Here is a 15,388-nt window from a genome sequence, read left to right on the forward strand (position 1 = left end):
AAAAGAGATGGATCAAATTTCATAATACAATGCGTGATGCATAAAATCGAACGCATGCACTATGGAGAGAGAGAGACAATGGATCGAAATGATACGCTGTGAGGCGACGAATTGCAACGCGTTAGCCAGAGTCCAGAGTCCCCGCCATGGAGTACATGCGATCCGCCCAGAGACACCGCAGAAACGGCTGTACCTGGATCTGTATCACTTGTGAGCCACCTGGCGGCCCCCTTGCGTCGCTGTCGTCAAAAGAAGAGCAAAAGAGAGAGGGCAAAAGCTGTGGAATTGGCAATCTAAACCTCCCATTGGCACCAGCATCGGCATCAACATTCAATCACCGTCCCGCCCCTTGAAGCGCTGGCTTGGCCCTCTACCTGCTGCAGGTTCAGGTACTCAACTAATTGGGCTGGACTGGACCAATGCTACCGACGGCCAAAGTATAGCAGCGCCCGCCATACGCTGTCCTGGTACTTGCATTGGATTGATCCTAGCCCGCCAACATTAACCCGTTGAAAGGCCCCAACAATGGCAGCCGAAGCGCCAGAGCCTCAGATCTTCGCTAACCTGCACCAAGATCAAGCCACGCGCGACATGAGCTTTGCGGCTCCGCTCAACCTGGATCCTCTGGCCCAACAGCAGCAACAGCAGAATCAGATCCAGATCCAGATTCAGATCCAGGCTCAAGCGCAGGCTCAGGCTCAGGCTCAGGCACGGCATCAGCAGCAACAACAGCAGCAACAACTCCAACAGACTCTCCACCAGCAGCAACTCCAGCAGCACTATCTCCAACAGCAATACCTCCAGCAACAACATCAACAGCAACAACAACAACTCCAACAGCAAGCCCTCTACCATCAGCAGCAACAGCAGCAGCAGCAGATGAACGGCATGAACGGCGCCAACATGGGCGCTGTCATGCCCGCGCCCACGCCGGCTGGCCACCAGGCCGAGCTCAACTACATCTACGGCATGGTCGAGGAGCTGAGCCGACAGCTGGCCGACAACAGGAGGGTCACCGAGGACATTGTCAGCGGGCTGGGCAGAGTGCGGAACAAGGCAAAGGCCCAGGGCCTGGCTAACGGCGACGTGATTTCCTCTGCCGCCGACGACATCAACGGTGCGTCTCTGCGTCTTTGAATATCCTGTATCTTTTGCTGGTTGCGATTTGCTAACACCTCCTCCTCTCTCTCTCTGCGCATAGCCCAAGAATCCAACCTCGACAGCATCATCTCCGAGCTCTCAGAATCCTTCGACAGAGCCAAGCACAGCCGCGACGCAAACGCCGCCCTCCTCACCCAGTACGCAAACGCCCTCTCCATCATGCTCAAGCAGTTCCACGACTACAAGTCCAAGCACGTCGCCGACGTCGCCGCCTGGCACCGCTCCTACCGCGCCCAGCTCGACGAGGCCCGCCGCGAGAACAGCCGCCTGCGCGAGCAGATCTGGGAGATGCAGACGCACGCCGCCCGCGCCAACGAGTCGCTGCGCAAGTTCCGCCGCAAGTACGACGAGGACGAGGAGAGGTTTGCCAAGCGCGTTGATGATACCGCCCTGAGGCAGGAGGTGCGCTTTTGGAAGAGGATGGCCATGCCGGAGCTGGAAGATGACGATCCGTACTGGAGCGGGGATGACGACATTATTGACGAGGCGGAGAAGGAGAGGCTGAGGGAGCTGGAGCTGCGCGCGGCTCAGGAGCAACATATGGTGGACAGCCAAGGGGAGGACAGCGACGAGCAGCACCACTTGTCGTCTATGGGCATGATGGGGGGTATTGCTATGCAGAGAGAGGAGTCTTCTGGACAGATTCTGCCTATACCGCCTCCTCGGCCGCTCAGTGCGGCGTCTAGTACGGGGTCAACCGGTAGATGACCCAGGGCAAATCAAAGCGGACAAGAACGATAGTCATTTTCAAGAAACGAGGCATGAATTGTTGAATGGAGTTTTCATCATGTACCAAAATGAAACTTGGAGATGAAGGGGGGGATGAGAAACGAAAGGCCAGCGATATCCTCATCACGATGCCACAAGTGATGGCTGGGCTGGACTACGAAATGTAGATACATGTAATGGCACGATCAGTGTTTAGGTAGCCAACAATTACTATTGTTAAAACCAAATGAAATATAACGAACATGACACAAAGATTTACCAGTCCAATTTGGGGCTGCTCTAGGCCCTTGTTCTCATTTACATCATGTCCAGTTATCCCGCTTTCCAAGCCCTTTGCGATCCCCCAAAGCCTAATAATACATGCAAGAGAATATTATATCGTCAGATATGTCAACAGCCACCAAGCCCTCCCCCATAATGTATGACAGTCTAGTATCCACTTTGCTCTCTTCTGCCATCACTATCCTTATCCCCATTCTCCTTGGACGAAGCAGCAGCCTCGCCCGCCTCCTTGATCCCCTGCTCATCGCCTCGCAGCTTTGCAAAGTACGCCTTGATATCCTCCGCGCCCACAGCCTTGCCGCTCTCCGCAAACTGCTTGAAGAATGGCGTAAGCTGCTCTTTGAGGTGGTTGTACGCCATGACGCCCTCGATGGCTCTGACACGGTCCATGTTGCGCAGGGCACTCTCGCCACGGTCAAGCAAGCTGCCGCTTCCGTGTGTCGAGCCTCCGTGTTCAGAAGCGCCGTCGTCGGACAGAGGGGGTTCGTAGACTTCCTCTTCTTCTAGTAACTGGGGGTGGGCGTTCAGTTTACCGTAGCAGTCTGAGCAGTGACAGAGCTTTTCGCGGAAATCTTCTTTGAAGAAGAGAGAAAAGCGACCCTTGGGTGCGAGTGGTAGATTGGGTAGCTTGCACGAGGTTGGGCCATCTGTTTTGGCGGCGTCTTCTGCGACCTGAACTGCTGGCTTGGCGTCATCTCCATCTTCTGCGGGTTGAGCTGTGCTGACTTCTGCCGTAGTGGACTCGGTGGCTGGCGCTTCGCTCTCGCTCTTAATGCGCTTCGCGTCTAATCGCTCTTCATCTCCATCGTCTTCGGCCTTGCGCTTCTTGGACGCAGCTGTGGCCGTGCTATCGTTGGATGGCGATGACGCAGCAGCTTCGGGCTGCTCTAGAAAGATGGCTGGTAGAAAGCCCGAGGTCCCTGCATATTGTTTGATCCACGGGTTTGCGTCCAAACACTTGTAACATAGAAAACCTTCAAAGTCATCTTCGCTTGGAAACCCGGGAGGCATCGGTGGTTCGTCCTCTTCTTCATCTTCGACAGCCACATCACCACTGGTTTCGACTGCACCATTATTTGACTGCCCCTCGTCCTTCTCGGTGATTGTCGCAAGGGCGCTTCCGTTGGTATGACGCTCAGTCTCCCTTGATACCGGCTTTGATTTGTCCTTGTTCATCTGTTCATACCATTTGGGCCCCATGCCCACCAGGCAACCAGGGTGATACCAGTCCTCTCCACAACCTCCAGTCTCGTGAGTTCCCAGCCCAAGGCATTGGAACATGGTTCCCTTTTGCTGGAACGGGTCATAATCGCACTCGCAGCAGCAGAACCGATTTTTGAAATTGTGGTTGTACTTGTTATTGGCATCTGGCTCTTCGGAATGAACGTTGCCCTTGGTATTGGTTTCGCTATTGATGCGCAGGGTGCATGGGCTAGTAGATGGGATGCGCGTCGTTCCGCAGTCGCAGGTAAAGTTTCTCTTCTGGAAGATCTCGACAAGAGTGTGCTCGCCATGGCATGAAACGGAGCACGCGTAGCACATGCCGGCAGGAGTCCAGCTGTCTCCAGCTTTGGCCGGCGCAGGGTTGCAGGTCAGACAGGCGAACACATTCTGTCGTAGCGGTCCGAGGATCTTGGTGCATGTCTCGATGCTCTGGATAGCATCACCATTAGCTGCTAGTACACGGATGACGCTGATGGCAGGTAGAGGTGGGAGAGCTACGTACGTAAGGTAAGGCTTCGCGAGCATCGGCTTCAAGAATTTGCTGATCGCGGAGAAAGCTATCAAAGAGGTCCGTCAGTTGCATCCAGCAGTAAAATCCAATTCCTAGTTGCGACCTACTCTGCGGCAGTTTGAGAGTCGTCAGATGCGTGTGACTGCTGGGAGAAGCTGTTGCTGCGCCCAGTGACACGCTCTGCTTTTGTCTCTGCAATGAACGGCGTTTCCATCACAGGCGGTGGAGGCGAATCGCCAGACATGGTCGCTGACAATGAAAGAATTGATGGAATGAAATTAGCGAGCAGCGAAAGATGCGATGGATGATCAAGCTCAGTAGAAGCCAAGATACTAAGTAGGGCCCAAGGTAGCCTGGCTGAAGCCTGGAGATAAGGACGACAGCACTGTGTAGCTTGAAACTGAGACTCTGTTTGATGGACATATTAAGTTGGACGCGAGACCGGCAATTAAATACTAGAGAGATGCTTATCTAATTTTGTCATCTCACCTCGAGAACGGATAAAAACCACTTTACGCGTCGGTGCCAACCGGGCTTAGCGCATGCCCATTAACGCGTCTTCAGCGCGTCTAGCAGCACTGAGCTCTGGCCAATTGCTCCCTAATCTCGCCCCCACAAACCAAGAAGCTGCATCGCCAGATTTCCGTCCACCCTTGAATTTTCAGCTTCTTCAAGCAACCACCAGCGGGAGCCCATTGACAGCCGCCAACATGAGGTACGTCCACTATATCTTTTACACAGTGGTGTTCTTTTGTATCTTCTTCTAACACTCTACCACAGCTCTCCCCTTCGTGATCATCCCGCATCTGCCAATGTCGGCTCTGCCCCGCGATCAGGCCGCAAGCGCTCACGCCCTGATGGCGACGATGTTTCCACGCCCGGTGGGCTGAGCTCCAGCCCGTTGCCATCATCTCCGCCTGGGCCGTTTAACATTGCCCATGGAGTCGATGAGGACGAGGAGATTGAAGAGGAGGCGGAGATTCAGGACGACATTGACGACATTGACGAAATGGCCGACGACGACGTTGACCTGTTCCGTGAAGGCTTCGAGGCCGATTACAGAGACAGAGAGAATGACGTCTACGAAGGCGCAGGACTGGATGACGAGGGCGATTTTGATTCCATGGACCTGGGCGAGAGACGACGACTCGAGGCTCAGCTCAACCGACGAGACAGAGAAGTTGCCCGCCGGCAAAGGATTCCAGCCGCATATCTTCCCGGTGACGATGATGACGGCGACATTGACCTGACGGCCCAGCCTCGCAGGCGGAGACATCACTACGACGAAGATCCAGATGATGCCATGGATGCCGACATCATGGACGAGGAGCTCTCCCTAGAAGCTCTGGGCGATGTCAAGGCCTCTAATCTGACCGAGTGGGTGTCTCAGCCTCCAGTCCAGCGAACCATCAAGCGCGAGTTCAAGGCCTTCTTGACATCGTACATTGATGCATCTGGATCTTCCGTCTATGGTAACCGCATTCGTACGCTCGGTGAGGTCAACGCAGAGTCGTTGGAGGTCTCGTATGAGCATCTGGCTGAAAGCAAGGCCATCCTTGCCTACTTCCTTGCCAATGCCCCTGCTGAGATGCTCAAGCTGTTTGACCAAGTAGCCATGGATGTTGTGCTACTTCACTACCCTGATTACGAGCGAATTCATTCCGAAATCCATGTCCGCATCTTTGACCTACCCGTTCACTACACACTTCGACAGCTGCGTCAGTCACACCTCAACTGCCTTGTGCGCGTCAGCGGAGTTGTCACGCGCCGAAGTGGTGTTTTCCCCCAGCTCAAATATGTCAAATTCGACTGTGGCAAGTGTGGCGAGACGCTGGGTCCTTTCCAGCAAGAGTCCCATGTGGAGGTCAAGGTTACGTTCTGCCAGAGCTGCCAGTCTCGCGGACCTTTTACCCTGAATTCGGAGAAGACCGTCTATCGAAACTACCAACGACTTACTTTACAAGAGTCTCCTGGCACTGTCCCCGCTGGACGTCTTCCCCGCCACCGAGAAGTCATCCTGCTGTGGGATCTTATTGACAAGGCCAAGCCTGGTGAAGAGATTGAGGTTACGGGCATTTACCGAAACAACTACGATGCTCAGCTGAACAACCGCAACGGCTTCCCAGTTTTTGCAACCATCCTCGAGGCCAACAACGTCGTCAAGTCTCACGATCAACTTGCTGGATTCCGTTTGACTGAAGAAGATGAGCAAGAGATTCGCAAGCTGGCTCGCGACCCCAACATTGTGGACCGAATCGTCAACTCCATCGCCCCCAGCATTTACGGACACACAGACATCAAGACTGCAGTTGCTCTGTCTCTGTTTGGTGGTGTTGCCAAGACTGGTAGAGGAGCCCATCACGTTCGTGGTGACATTAACGTGCTCCTTCTCGGTGACCCAGGAACTGCCAAGTCGCAAGTCCTCAAATATGTCGAGAAAACAGCACACAGAGCCGTATTTGCGACTGGTCAGGGTGCCAGTGCTGTCGGTCTGACGGCTAGTGTCCGTCGAGACCCCCTGACGAGCGAATGGACACTCGAGGGCGGTGCTCTTGTTTTGGCCGATAGGGGCACGTGTCTCATTGACGAGTTTGACAAGATGAACGATCAAGACAGAACCTCGATTCACGAAGCCATGGAACAGCAAACCATTTCCATCTCCAAAGCTGGTATCGTGACGACTCTGCAAGCCCGCTGCGGTATCATTGCTGCTGCCAACCCGTTGGGAGGCCGATACAACTCAATGATTCCCTTCTCCGCCAACGTGGAGCTGACAGAGCCCATCTTGTCGCGTTTCGACATTCTGTGTGTTGTGCGAGATTTGGTAGAGCCATCTGAGGATGAGCGGCTAGCGAGGTTCATCGTTGGCTCTCACGGCCGAAGCCATCCCTTGTCACAGGCCCGCCCAGATGCAACTGCCACTACCCAGGACACCGCCATGGATACCCAGCAGACAAGTGCATCCAGAGGCCAGCGTGAGGGGGAGATTTCTCAGGAACTTCTGCGTAAATACATCCTGTACGCTCGGGAACGCTGCAGCCCCAAGCTCTACCACATGGATGAGGACAAGGTAGCCCGTTTGTTTGCCGACATGCGAAGAGAGTCGCTTGCCACAGGCGCGTATCCAATTACTGTAAGTTCGGAGGCCATTTCCGTCTGAGAGTCGTACATCTCTAAACTTTGCGATGTGATACTAACGTGAAATGCTCTTAGGTCCGTCATCTTGAGGCCATCATTCGAATCAGCGAGGCGTTCTGCAGAATGCGTCTTTCTGAGTACTGTTCAGCGCAGGATATTGACCGTGCTATTGCGGTAACGGTGGAGAGTTTTGTTGGTAGCCAAAAGGTCAGCTGCAAGAAGGCTCTGGCACGCGCCTTTGCCAAGTACACGCTGGCTCGGCCAGGTGCCAAGAAAGGAGGGAATCGATCGCAGAGGCAGCCAGAAGCTGTGATGGCTTAATAAACTTGACCAAGGATGTGAGGGAATTTGGCATGATAATGGGGACAAGGGGATCTATGGGTGTGTTTTGCTTTTAAAAAGACGATGACTATGCCATGGGCTAGAATACTGAGGGCGTTTGGAATTGACTCGAGTAGCATATGATTAAAACTAGTTGCAATTTTTATAATGCTGGCTTTTTACAATCTCGAGAGCACTCTATGGAAATGACTATGCTAAGAAATACTGGCAATGGTAAGACGCCTTCTATTGTACATTGCTTCAAATGAAAACGAAAACACAGAGCAATACACCAACTGCATACAAAGCCGCGGACTGAGGATATGTAAAGCCACCTTCAGAAGTTTGGGAAGTTTGGTTAACTGCTTCCGTTAACACGTCCTCGTTATATGCCCCTGTTGCGGCAAAATATGCCAATACATCACCTACGCTCGACTGAGCAACTGCGCCAGTATAACTTTTTGCACGCCACTGGGTGTCTAATGGATCAGCAAATATCAGGTCCGACGCATTGTAGCCAAGTCCCTGAACGGCCGTGAGGTTGAAAGCGTCCATCATCGCGTGATCTTCGTGGATGGCGTTGTGGCAGTGGAACATGTACACGCCGGAAAACGGGGCAAAAGAGACTGCTATTGTGACTGTTTCTTCTGGACCGAGCACAGCTATGTCTTTGAGGGCGGCTTTTTCGTAGGGCTCGATAGTGTTGCGGCCTCCGGAGCGAGATATGAGCTGAAAATCTACCAGGTGGACGTGAATCTGCCAACAAATGTTAGCGTATCAGCATGTGATGATGTAATTAGGCAACGTACTGGATGGCTCCAATAAGGGTTATGGTTTTCCAGGACCCAGACCTCCGAGGCTCCTGATTGAGGCGCTGCAAGAACTCTGTTCTTGACATCGGTAAATGGCACACCGTTAATCACCCACTCGTCATCCCTATTTGCTGTTAGCGATGGCCATCTTGATAGAGGATACAGACTCACGATTTGTCAAACTTGAATGTCCGATGAACAAGAGTGCCAGTGGGTGGAGAGGCTAATGAGATTAAAGATGACGGAGGCGAGTTGTTGTAGGCATTGGAAGAAACTGTTGATCCCACATTGAATTGCATGACGAGATTAGTCTCTGAAAAGTCCTGAGAGTCAAAAACATTTCGTTGATTCATAAGAGTTAGATTGCGGTTCTCGAATCCCGAAAAGTCGACAACTACTTCCCATCTCTCTGCCATGGCGGTAGTCAACTCAGTGGTCGTTACCGTGGTGCTCAAAAATCCAGAGTCCGATGCGACGACTTGGAGGGGCAATGTGACATTGCTTCCGCTGCTGCTATCCACTATGCTGAGGATAAAAGTTCGACTAAGAGCTGAGTTTAAAAATCGGAATCGGTATTTTCGGGGTTCGACTGATAGGTACGGCCAAGGTTGTCCGTTTACTTCGATGATATCACCGTAGACACTGCTAGTCTCTTGAGCTACCGAAGTAAGATTGCCGGTGGAAGTGTATTGCTTCGAGTTGAGAGCGAGCGGAATGTCGTATTTGCCTTGAGGTAGGCCAAGTCGGGCCTCTGACTCGGCATCTTCGATGATATAGAAGCCTGCTAGACCACTGAACAAGTTGACGGATGTGATCATGTTTGCGTGGTCTTCTTATTGTTAGAACTAGATAGACGGATTGGGCGAGGAAGGTATGTATGCACCGTGGTACCAAAGAGTTCTGGCGGTATTCGAGTTCGGAAAGTAGTAGTCCTTGTACTCGCCTGGCTGGATTAGATCCTCGGCCCAGCCGTCCCAGACTGCGCGGGAGTTTGATCCATGAAGATGTAGCACGGAGGGTTGATCTATCGTGACCAAGTGTCAGATTTGGCTCAGCGTAACGCGAGAAGTGTCAGGTTACCATTATGATTTACAACGCGTACCACGCTTTGTACACCGCGTTGTACTCTAAATATTGGCCCTGGAGATATTCCGTTATATCCCACAAGGCTAGTCTTGGCGAGGTTTGGGTATATCTGGGCCTGAAACGATGTGATGTTGAGTTGGTAAAAGTCAATGGTTACGTTTGCATTGGTATCATTAAACGAGCTATTCAGCATGATTAGTTCAATTAACTCGTAGGAGTGAGTAGAATATGCGTTGATAAGACGTACCGAAGTGGCTTAATCACTGGTGGTATAGGGACGGGAAATTGGAAAACGTAGTTGTATGGTGGCGACACAGATGACTTGTCCGACGAGCCATGATCATCTGACGATGATCCATGGTGTGATCCTGCATTTGTGAAAGGGGCAGAAAAAAGTTGAACGAAAAGAGTGAAAAGCAAGAGCTTGTTAGTCATTTTGAAGGTGTCTAAAGAATTGTCGATCAGTACATATTCAGGAACAGCGACACGGCCATAAGTTAAATACACGGAGATTTAAGCAATTATACTATAATTTAAGCAACGTAGGCTAATTTTAGACTACAATCGACATCTTTTGATACAATAAATGTCGTGGAAAAAAATGGCCACTGAGTATGGCGCGGCGACTGCGTAAGCTGCCGGTCCTAGACGGGTGTGGGACTCGGCCGAGTGCATGGGCAGAACAGAAATCGCAATTATCAACACTGCCCGGAATCAGGCATCTTGAATAAAAAGTAAACCTTTTATTTGAGGCACCTAGTGTGTTTCATGTATGAGATATATGGCAAGCTGTAGTATTAATTTATTGCTGAAACGCTGTTGCAATTACAGTTATCTTGGTTCTTACTATTACGGGGCACCAGTATGTAAAATCCGTTATATGGGGATACGATATTTGATCAATTGACGAAAGTTAATGGGTAATCCCGTGTTTATAGCTTCATTATAGCAAGTAATTGTGGTATTGAAGCTACATAGTAACGTATAGACCTTATTTCTTCTTCTTCCTCTAAGTAGCCAACCCGATATTCATCCTGATGCTGTTAACCAAGTCTATATATGCCTTCATCTCGATCCATGCTATCCAGTGTACTGCCTTTAACAGCGTGGATGGCGTCAACCCCTGCCTCAAGCTGACAGACTGGGTGACTAGCAACTCGGATTAGCAACCTATTGCAATAATACACTATGCTAGTCGCTACTTACTATGTCGGGCTCAAATTCTGTCTCAACGTTCAGCCAGTTCACGGCCAAGGCAACTGTGAATAGCATGCAGTGTGGAGGGAATGACCAGCCTGTCGCTAGCTGATAACCCACAATTGGAAGCGGAAGATTTTCGCATTTGTAGTGAAGAAGGACAAATCCGCATACTGCGAATAAGAGTGATACCAAGTAGTACTTTAGAGCCATTTCGGACCACGGTATGCCGAACTGCCTGTTAGTATATCAGAAGTGCCGTTGTGTATTAGCGGATAGGATGACTGTCCTTTATCGAATTGGAAAAAATCCAGTATAGTTTAATCGTCAAAAGGTATATATATATTTAGTACATGTAACTGGCATGGAACGTATGATCATAGATGTGGAGGAAAGCTTAGAGCATCGTCGTAATCTGCATCGTCGTAATCTTTACTATAGTAATCCGTTTGATCGCTAGTCTGTTAGATCATACCGTAAGAAATCGGTCATTAACAGGCTGTATACTCGGCCGACAGCATCAGGGCGGCGCAGTTAAAATCCGTCGTATGTTTACAGCCAAAAATACAATGATTCCACGTTTATCCATCATGCTTTCAGTGCTACGTTGTTTGAATAGCCGCCTTGGCAAGGCAGATTCCACATCCTCTATTGCATTGTTTATCAATCGAAAACACGAAGAAGACACCCGGCGCTTCAAAATAACGGACATACCGCGCTCGTCAAGCTATCGAAACTAAATTTTGACCTGGCGGCAAGCTATGAATGAAGAAGGCAGCAGATCAATTCTCGAGAAAATCTATATCTGGCAAAAGTTTCAGAACTGAAACTAACAGAAAATGTCCTATTTTGAAACAAAGAGAGTAGTGTATTTCCTTCTCCCAAATAACCACACACGCCTGCAGTGTACTCAAGATTATTCGACGCGGTGGAATTGTGAGCCCTGTTGAGAGAGGCGCCTCGCGGCGGAGAAGATGCAGACACACAGTCAGCATAGCCGAGAGAATGTCGAGTTTGAAGAGACGACCCAGGAGGTTTGTGTTATCCGGCCGATTTTGCTCTTCTAGATCTCGGTGGTGCACCAGAATTGCTAGGCTGCATTCTAGAGAGACCCAGTACGAGACTTGGTACTCCAACGGGGCGGCGGGATGTAATGCGTGAGAACGGTGCAGTACGAGGAGAATACGACGGAAAAACATATCCAACGTCATGTAAAGCCTCGGTTTGCCGTGTATGCTACCCAATAAGGCGTCCATGAGTTGGCGCACATGGTCATTATGCTTCACCACTTCATTGTATAATGGCTTCTCACTATCACTGGTGATTCTCGAGATTATATGGCATATTGACGGGTAGACCCTAATTAACATTACCCATGGGTCATTTGTCTGGAAGGTGGATGGTGGTGAATGTTTGGTGAACATATCGGCTGATACAAGTAATGGCTTCCCCGTAATCGTGGCGACTTGTACGCAAAAGTATACGATGATGGACCACAGCGTCTGGCTAGATTGCCAGGCACGAATACCTTCGCGCGACTGATCCAGTGGAACACGCTGTTTGTGCAAGTCCATTCCAACGGCGGCACGCGTGACAATACCCAGCAACGTCCAGCACGAATCGAAAGTGCGACATGTCGTACTAACCGTTTGCTTGGCAAGAACCATGAGGCAGAGAGTCCTTATGGCTAACATGTCTGGTTGAACCATGAAAGGGGTCTTGCCTAGACAAGCCTCTGCCGCCATGCAGAGTTCGATTGTTGCATGCTGATCCCTCGTCACGGCAAAACATCCCAGTGCTAATACCATCAAGAAGCTGGCTAACCAGGCCGTCTCTGCCGCTTTAGGGTCATTCCAGAATGCCTCAACTAGAGGTAGAAACGCAGAAGTGTCAATAATAGGATGGCTTGTCTGGTAGAGGACCAAGTATCCATCTATGTAAGATTGAGAACTCTCCCTATGGCGTTGCAGGAGGTCTTGGACAGCGTCCATTGATGCAAATTTGGCAGCCGCCGGACTGTTAAAAGGAAAGTTCTCGGGCACTAGAGAATCGTCCTGAGCCCCCAACTTTTGCTGGCGAATAAAGTCGGGGATCAGGTCGCAGACTTGAAGGCCACTACGCCCAGCTTGCAGTTTTAGCTGTAATTGCAGTTAGTTAGTTTAGCTCAAATGAATCACTCTGTGCTCCGAATACTGGTGCCTACCGTGGATAAAACTTCAGTCCAATGGGTGGCGCTCCGACTCTGAGAATGCCATGCATCGATAACGCTGTCCGGGTCTTTTGCAACTTGTTGTGGACTGGTGTTTGACGGGCCAGTCTTTTCTGCCCTGTGGTGATACGCGCAAGACTTGCCCCAGCCAGACATGCGGCATCGTGAGCAGGGTAATTCCTTGTCACACTTGACCTTGAGTCGATGGCATCGTATGCAAGAGAGCTGGGCTCGCTGCCTGTTTTTTACAAGGCCAAGTTGCTTGTCGCTGTTGCTTTCTAGGCTCGCATGACGTTCAGAATTTGAGACTGAAGGCAGTGAGACCTCTGCCTCAGACTGTGGGAGTGTATCGATTATCGAAAGAGATGACCCAGAGTCAGACCCATTCGTAGGAGAACGAACACCAAGTGAACAGGTGACATTCGCCCTGGTACATCGCTGACATGACGGCTTCGATTGGTTGCATTGAAGCTTGAGTAGCCGGCAGCGACTGCAAGTGCGGATCTCCCTCTTCGCTCTTCTGACGGGCATGCTGCAGCTTCAGTGGCGATGGATGTGAAGGAGAGAGTACAAGTAAATTTGGAGATGTATTGCGTCCCCTGGTTGAATCTGATTGAAAAGAGAATAAGCTTAAGTGAAGTGTAAGGCCAAATCTGCCGTACCGCAGCAATCTCCTACATCTCATAGCCCAAGGTCTAGCGCTTAGTATTGAGCTTCGGCCGAGACAGCTCCCGCTTACAACCGATGACTTACGACGCTGGCTCCATTGTATTTTCCCGCCAATAACAAGTCAAACGGCTTTACTGCTAATACTGTAGTTCAACTGATCTATGGATTAGAGTAAATAAAATTATAAGCGTAGTGAATCATATTGCAACTTTCAAATGCATTGGTTCTAGTAATAACATTTGAGTATCTGGCTATTCACTAGCGGAAGGAATTTTTGACTTACATGAGCTTTTCAGGAAGTCACAGGCAGTGAGATGAGTTTACATGAAATATAATATACAACTGTTCTATCGGATGCTTTAGCCATGCCAAATATTTCTCTCGCAAATAGATCATCCTCATCTACACCTTTACCATAAGCTTGGGTCCAGCTTTGGCAATCCTTGCCGCCAAAGCCATCAGTGCCCCAAGAAGAATGCAGGAAGCTGCAAACATTTGCGCCCCTAGATAGCTTCCCCCTTGTCTCTCGATTATAGCGCCACAGATCGCAGGGCCTGTGAGAGTTGAGAAACTCACAAACCCAAGAATCATTCCAACACGTGTTCCGGTTTTGCTGGGATCGGGAGTCATGGTTGTGGCGACAGCTGGGAAGAGTGCCTGCAATGCTGCAGCAATCAGTCCATTTACAATGGCAAAAGCATACAGCCCAACGGCCGATGATACTGCCGCCCAGCAAAATACCAGCAAGCTGGCAGCGAAGCTCATTGAAATTAGCATATTGAGCATTCCGACCCATTTGTCGGCCACAATTGTCGGCAGAGTGCGCCCGATGATGCCAACACCGTTGAGAACCATGAGTAAGTTGATTGGTTCCTTGATCCCTCTCTTGTCTCGAGCGTAGGTTCCGAGATAGAAGAATGCGAAATAGAGACCCCAAAAGTTTAGAAACATGCTCAGAGCGAAGAACAGGAATGGCACGTCGCTGAATGCAGTTTTGTCTGTCCACCCTCCCGTTTTCCGTGGTGGGAGACGAGGCTTGAACCAGATCAGGCATGGGATATAAGTCGCGAGCATGATGAAGCCCATAATTCTCAGAGTCCAAGGAAATCCAAAGTTGTCGTGGAAAATGAGCTGGTTAATCAGGACAGGGTACACGAGCCCACCCACAGCAGCACCAGCAGCAGAGACGCCGACGGCAAATGCTCGATATTTCTTAAAGTACTGGGAGAGAACGGCTATGGCAGGACAAAAGGCCAAGCCGTTGCCGATACCGAGGCAGACAGACTGCGCTAGGAATATCTGCCAGTAAGCCGTGCAAAGCGATGTCATGAAGATGCCCAAGAGTTGGAGGAACACCCCGCACGCGAATGTGATTCGAAAATGGCCAGCGTCGGTCAGACGCCCTGAGAAAGCGCCAATGGAAAAGAGGAAGAAGACTTGGACACTTCCGATCCAAGAGATGGAAGACTGAGATTTGCCGAGAGTCTGGGTGTAATACTCTTGAAAGACGCCATAGCCATTTGCTACACCCCAGGTATTGAAGAAGATGATGTGCATGAGCAGGACATGCATCCACGCCGTGAAGCCGCCATCGGGAGGATCACTGGGCTTATCTTCGAGCTCTTGACTAGATGTACCCAGAACTGTCTCTTCTGTATCGCATGAAACATTCCCATCGGGCCCTTCTACTTCTTTTTCGAACCCCATTATTCGATATGACTGAGCCTTGTGGTTGTGCTCTTGTCAACTGCCGTATAATATCCCTTGTGCTAATATGGACGAGTTGGTGTAAGCATACTGCAAGCGTACATGTATGAAGCCGAGCCAAGTTTCAGGTCCTTTCTAGCCCGAAAGACAACAGAATGAATCCAAGTTTTCCATTAAATTTAAAGCAATCAAAACTTTCCTTCATACCGCCTTGTTATCAACTGCCTGAAGCAGATCTCCGCCCCCCGATGATATCCTCTACCCGCTTTATGCGTGATACCCGTTAGCTACCGTTATTCCCGCCAGCGCTATTTCTCGTTTGAGTAAAAGTCCCCGTAAGTC

At 50.4% G+C, this 15,388-nt stretch overlaps 8 protein-coding genes across 8 annotated transcripts; 3 read left to right on the forward strand and 5 right to left on the reverse strand.

Moving 5' to 3' along the window:
- Window positions 1–40: 40 nt before the first annotated feature.
- On the forward strand, window positions 41–439 carry V8C40DRAFT_208975 (uncharacterized protein). Its single transcript, XM_083212093.1, has one exon. The coding sequence runs from the start codon at window positions 147–149 to the stop codon at window positions 351–353; it is 207 nt and encodes a 68-aa protein (XP_083074503.1). The 5' UTR covers window positions 41–146; the 3' UTR covers window positions 354–439.
- V8C40DRAFT_243357 (uncharacterized protein) lies at window positions 41–1,391 on the reverse strand. Its single transcript, XM_083215404.1, has 2 exons — window positions 1,202–1,391; window positions 41–1,117 (listed from the first exon to the last, which is right to left on the reverse strand). Exon 2 carries the CDS (start codon window positions 853–855, stop codon window positions 502–504), a length of 354 nt encoding a protein of 117 aa, XP_083074504.1. The 5' UTR covers window positions 856–1,117; window positions 1,202–1,391; the 3' UTR covers window positions 41–501.
- Window positions 880–1,869, forward strand: V8C40DRAFT_274481 (uncharacterized protein; the record flags this gene model as incomplete). Its single annotated transcript, XM_083220610.1, has 2 exons — window positions 880–1,117; window positions 1,202–1,869. 2 exons carry the CDS (start codon window positions 880–882, stop codon window positions 1,867–1,869), a joined length of 906 nt encoding a protein of 301 aa, XP_083074505.1.
- A 450-nt stretch (window positions 1,870–2,319) lies between these two features.
- On the reverse strand, window positions 2,320–4,121 carry V8C40DRAFT_274482 (putative zinc finger in N-recognin-domain-containing protein; the record flags this gene model as incomplete). The annotated part of the gene is made up of 3 exons (XM_083220611.1): window positions 2,320–3,825; window positions 3,899–3,953; window positions 4,015–4,121. The coding sequence occupies 3 exons, from the start codon at window positions 4,119–4,121 to the stop codon at window positions 2,320–2,322; spliced, it is 1,668 nt and encodes a 555-aa protein (XP_083074506.1).
- Window positions 4,122–4,527: 406 nt separating this feature from the next.
- On the forward strand, window positions 4,528–7,577 carry V8C40DRAFT_243360 (MCM DNA helicase complex subunit MCM2). Its single transcript, XM_083215405.1, has 3 exons — window positions 4,528–4,622; window positions 4,688–7,040; window positions 7,121–7,577. The coding sequence occupies exons 1-3, from the start codon at window positions 4,618–4,620 to the stop codon at window positions 7,364–7,366; spliced, it is 2,604 nt and encodes an 867-aa protein (XP_083074507.1). The 5' UTR covers window positions 4,528–4,617; the 3' UTR covers window positions 7,367–7,577.
- Window positions 7,578–7,627: 50 nt separating this feature from the next.
- V8C40DRAFT_286893 (multicopper oxidase family protein) lies at window positions 7,628–9,699 on the reverse strand (the record flags this gene model as incomplete). Its single annotated transcript, XM_083222599.1, has 6 exons — window positions 7,628–8,122; window positions 8,176–8,302; window positions 8,350–9,007; window positions 9,062–9,202; window positions 9,259–9,446; window positions 9,512–9,699. The coding sequence occupies 6 exons, from the start codon at window positions 9,697–9,699 to the stop codon at window positions 7,628–7,630; spliced, it is 1,797 nt and encodes a 598-aa protein (XP_083074508.1).
- A 1,483-nt stretch (window positions 9,700–11,182) lies between these two features.
- Window positions 11,183–13,300, reverse strand: V8C40DRAFT_209003 (Zn(II)2Cys6 transcription factor). Its single transcript, XM_083212094.1, has 2 exons — window positions 12,665–13,300; window positions 11,183–12,599 (listed from the first exon to the last, which is right to left on the reverse strand). Exons 1-2 carry the CDS (start codon window positions 13,199–13,201, stop codon window positions 11,244–11,246), a joined length of 1,893 nt encoding a protein of 630 aa, XP_083074509.1. The 5' UTR covers window positions 13,202–13,300; the 3' UTR covers window positions 11,183–11,243.
- Window positions 13,301–13,536: 236 nt separating this feature from the next.
- V8C40DRAFT_243362 (major facilitator superfamily domain-containing protein) lies at window positions 13,537–15,252 on the reverse strand. Its single transcript, XM_083215406.1, has 2 exons — window positions 13,623–15,252; window positions 13,537–13,565 (listed from the first exon to the last, which is right to left on the reverse strand). Exon 1 carries the CDS (start codon window positions 15,044–15,046, stop codon window positions 13,742–13,744), a length of 1,305 nt encoding a protein of 434 aa, XP_083074510.1. The 5' UTR covers window positions 15,047–15,252; the 3' UTR covers window positions 13,537–13,565; window positions 13,623–13,741.
- Between the last annotated feature and the right edge of the window lie 136 nt (window positions 15,253–15,388).

Source organism: Trichoderma camerunense (genome assembly GCF_050948025.1).
Source record: "Trichoderma camerunense strain CBS 138272 chromosome Unknown V8C40scaffold_7, whole genome shotgun sequence".
NCBI lineage: Eukaryota > Fungi > Ascomycota > Sordariomycetes > Hypocreales > Hypocreaceae > Trichoderma > Trichoderma camerunense.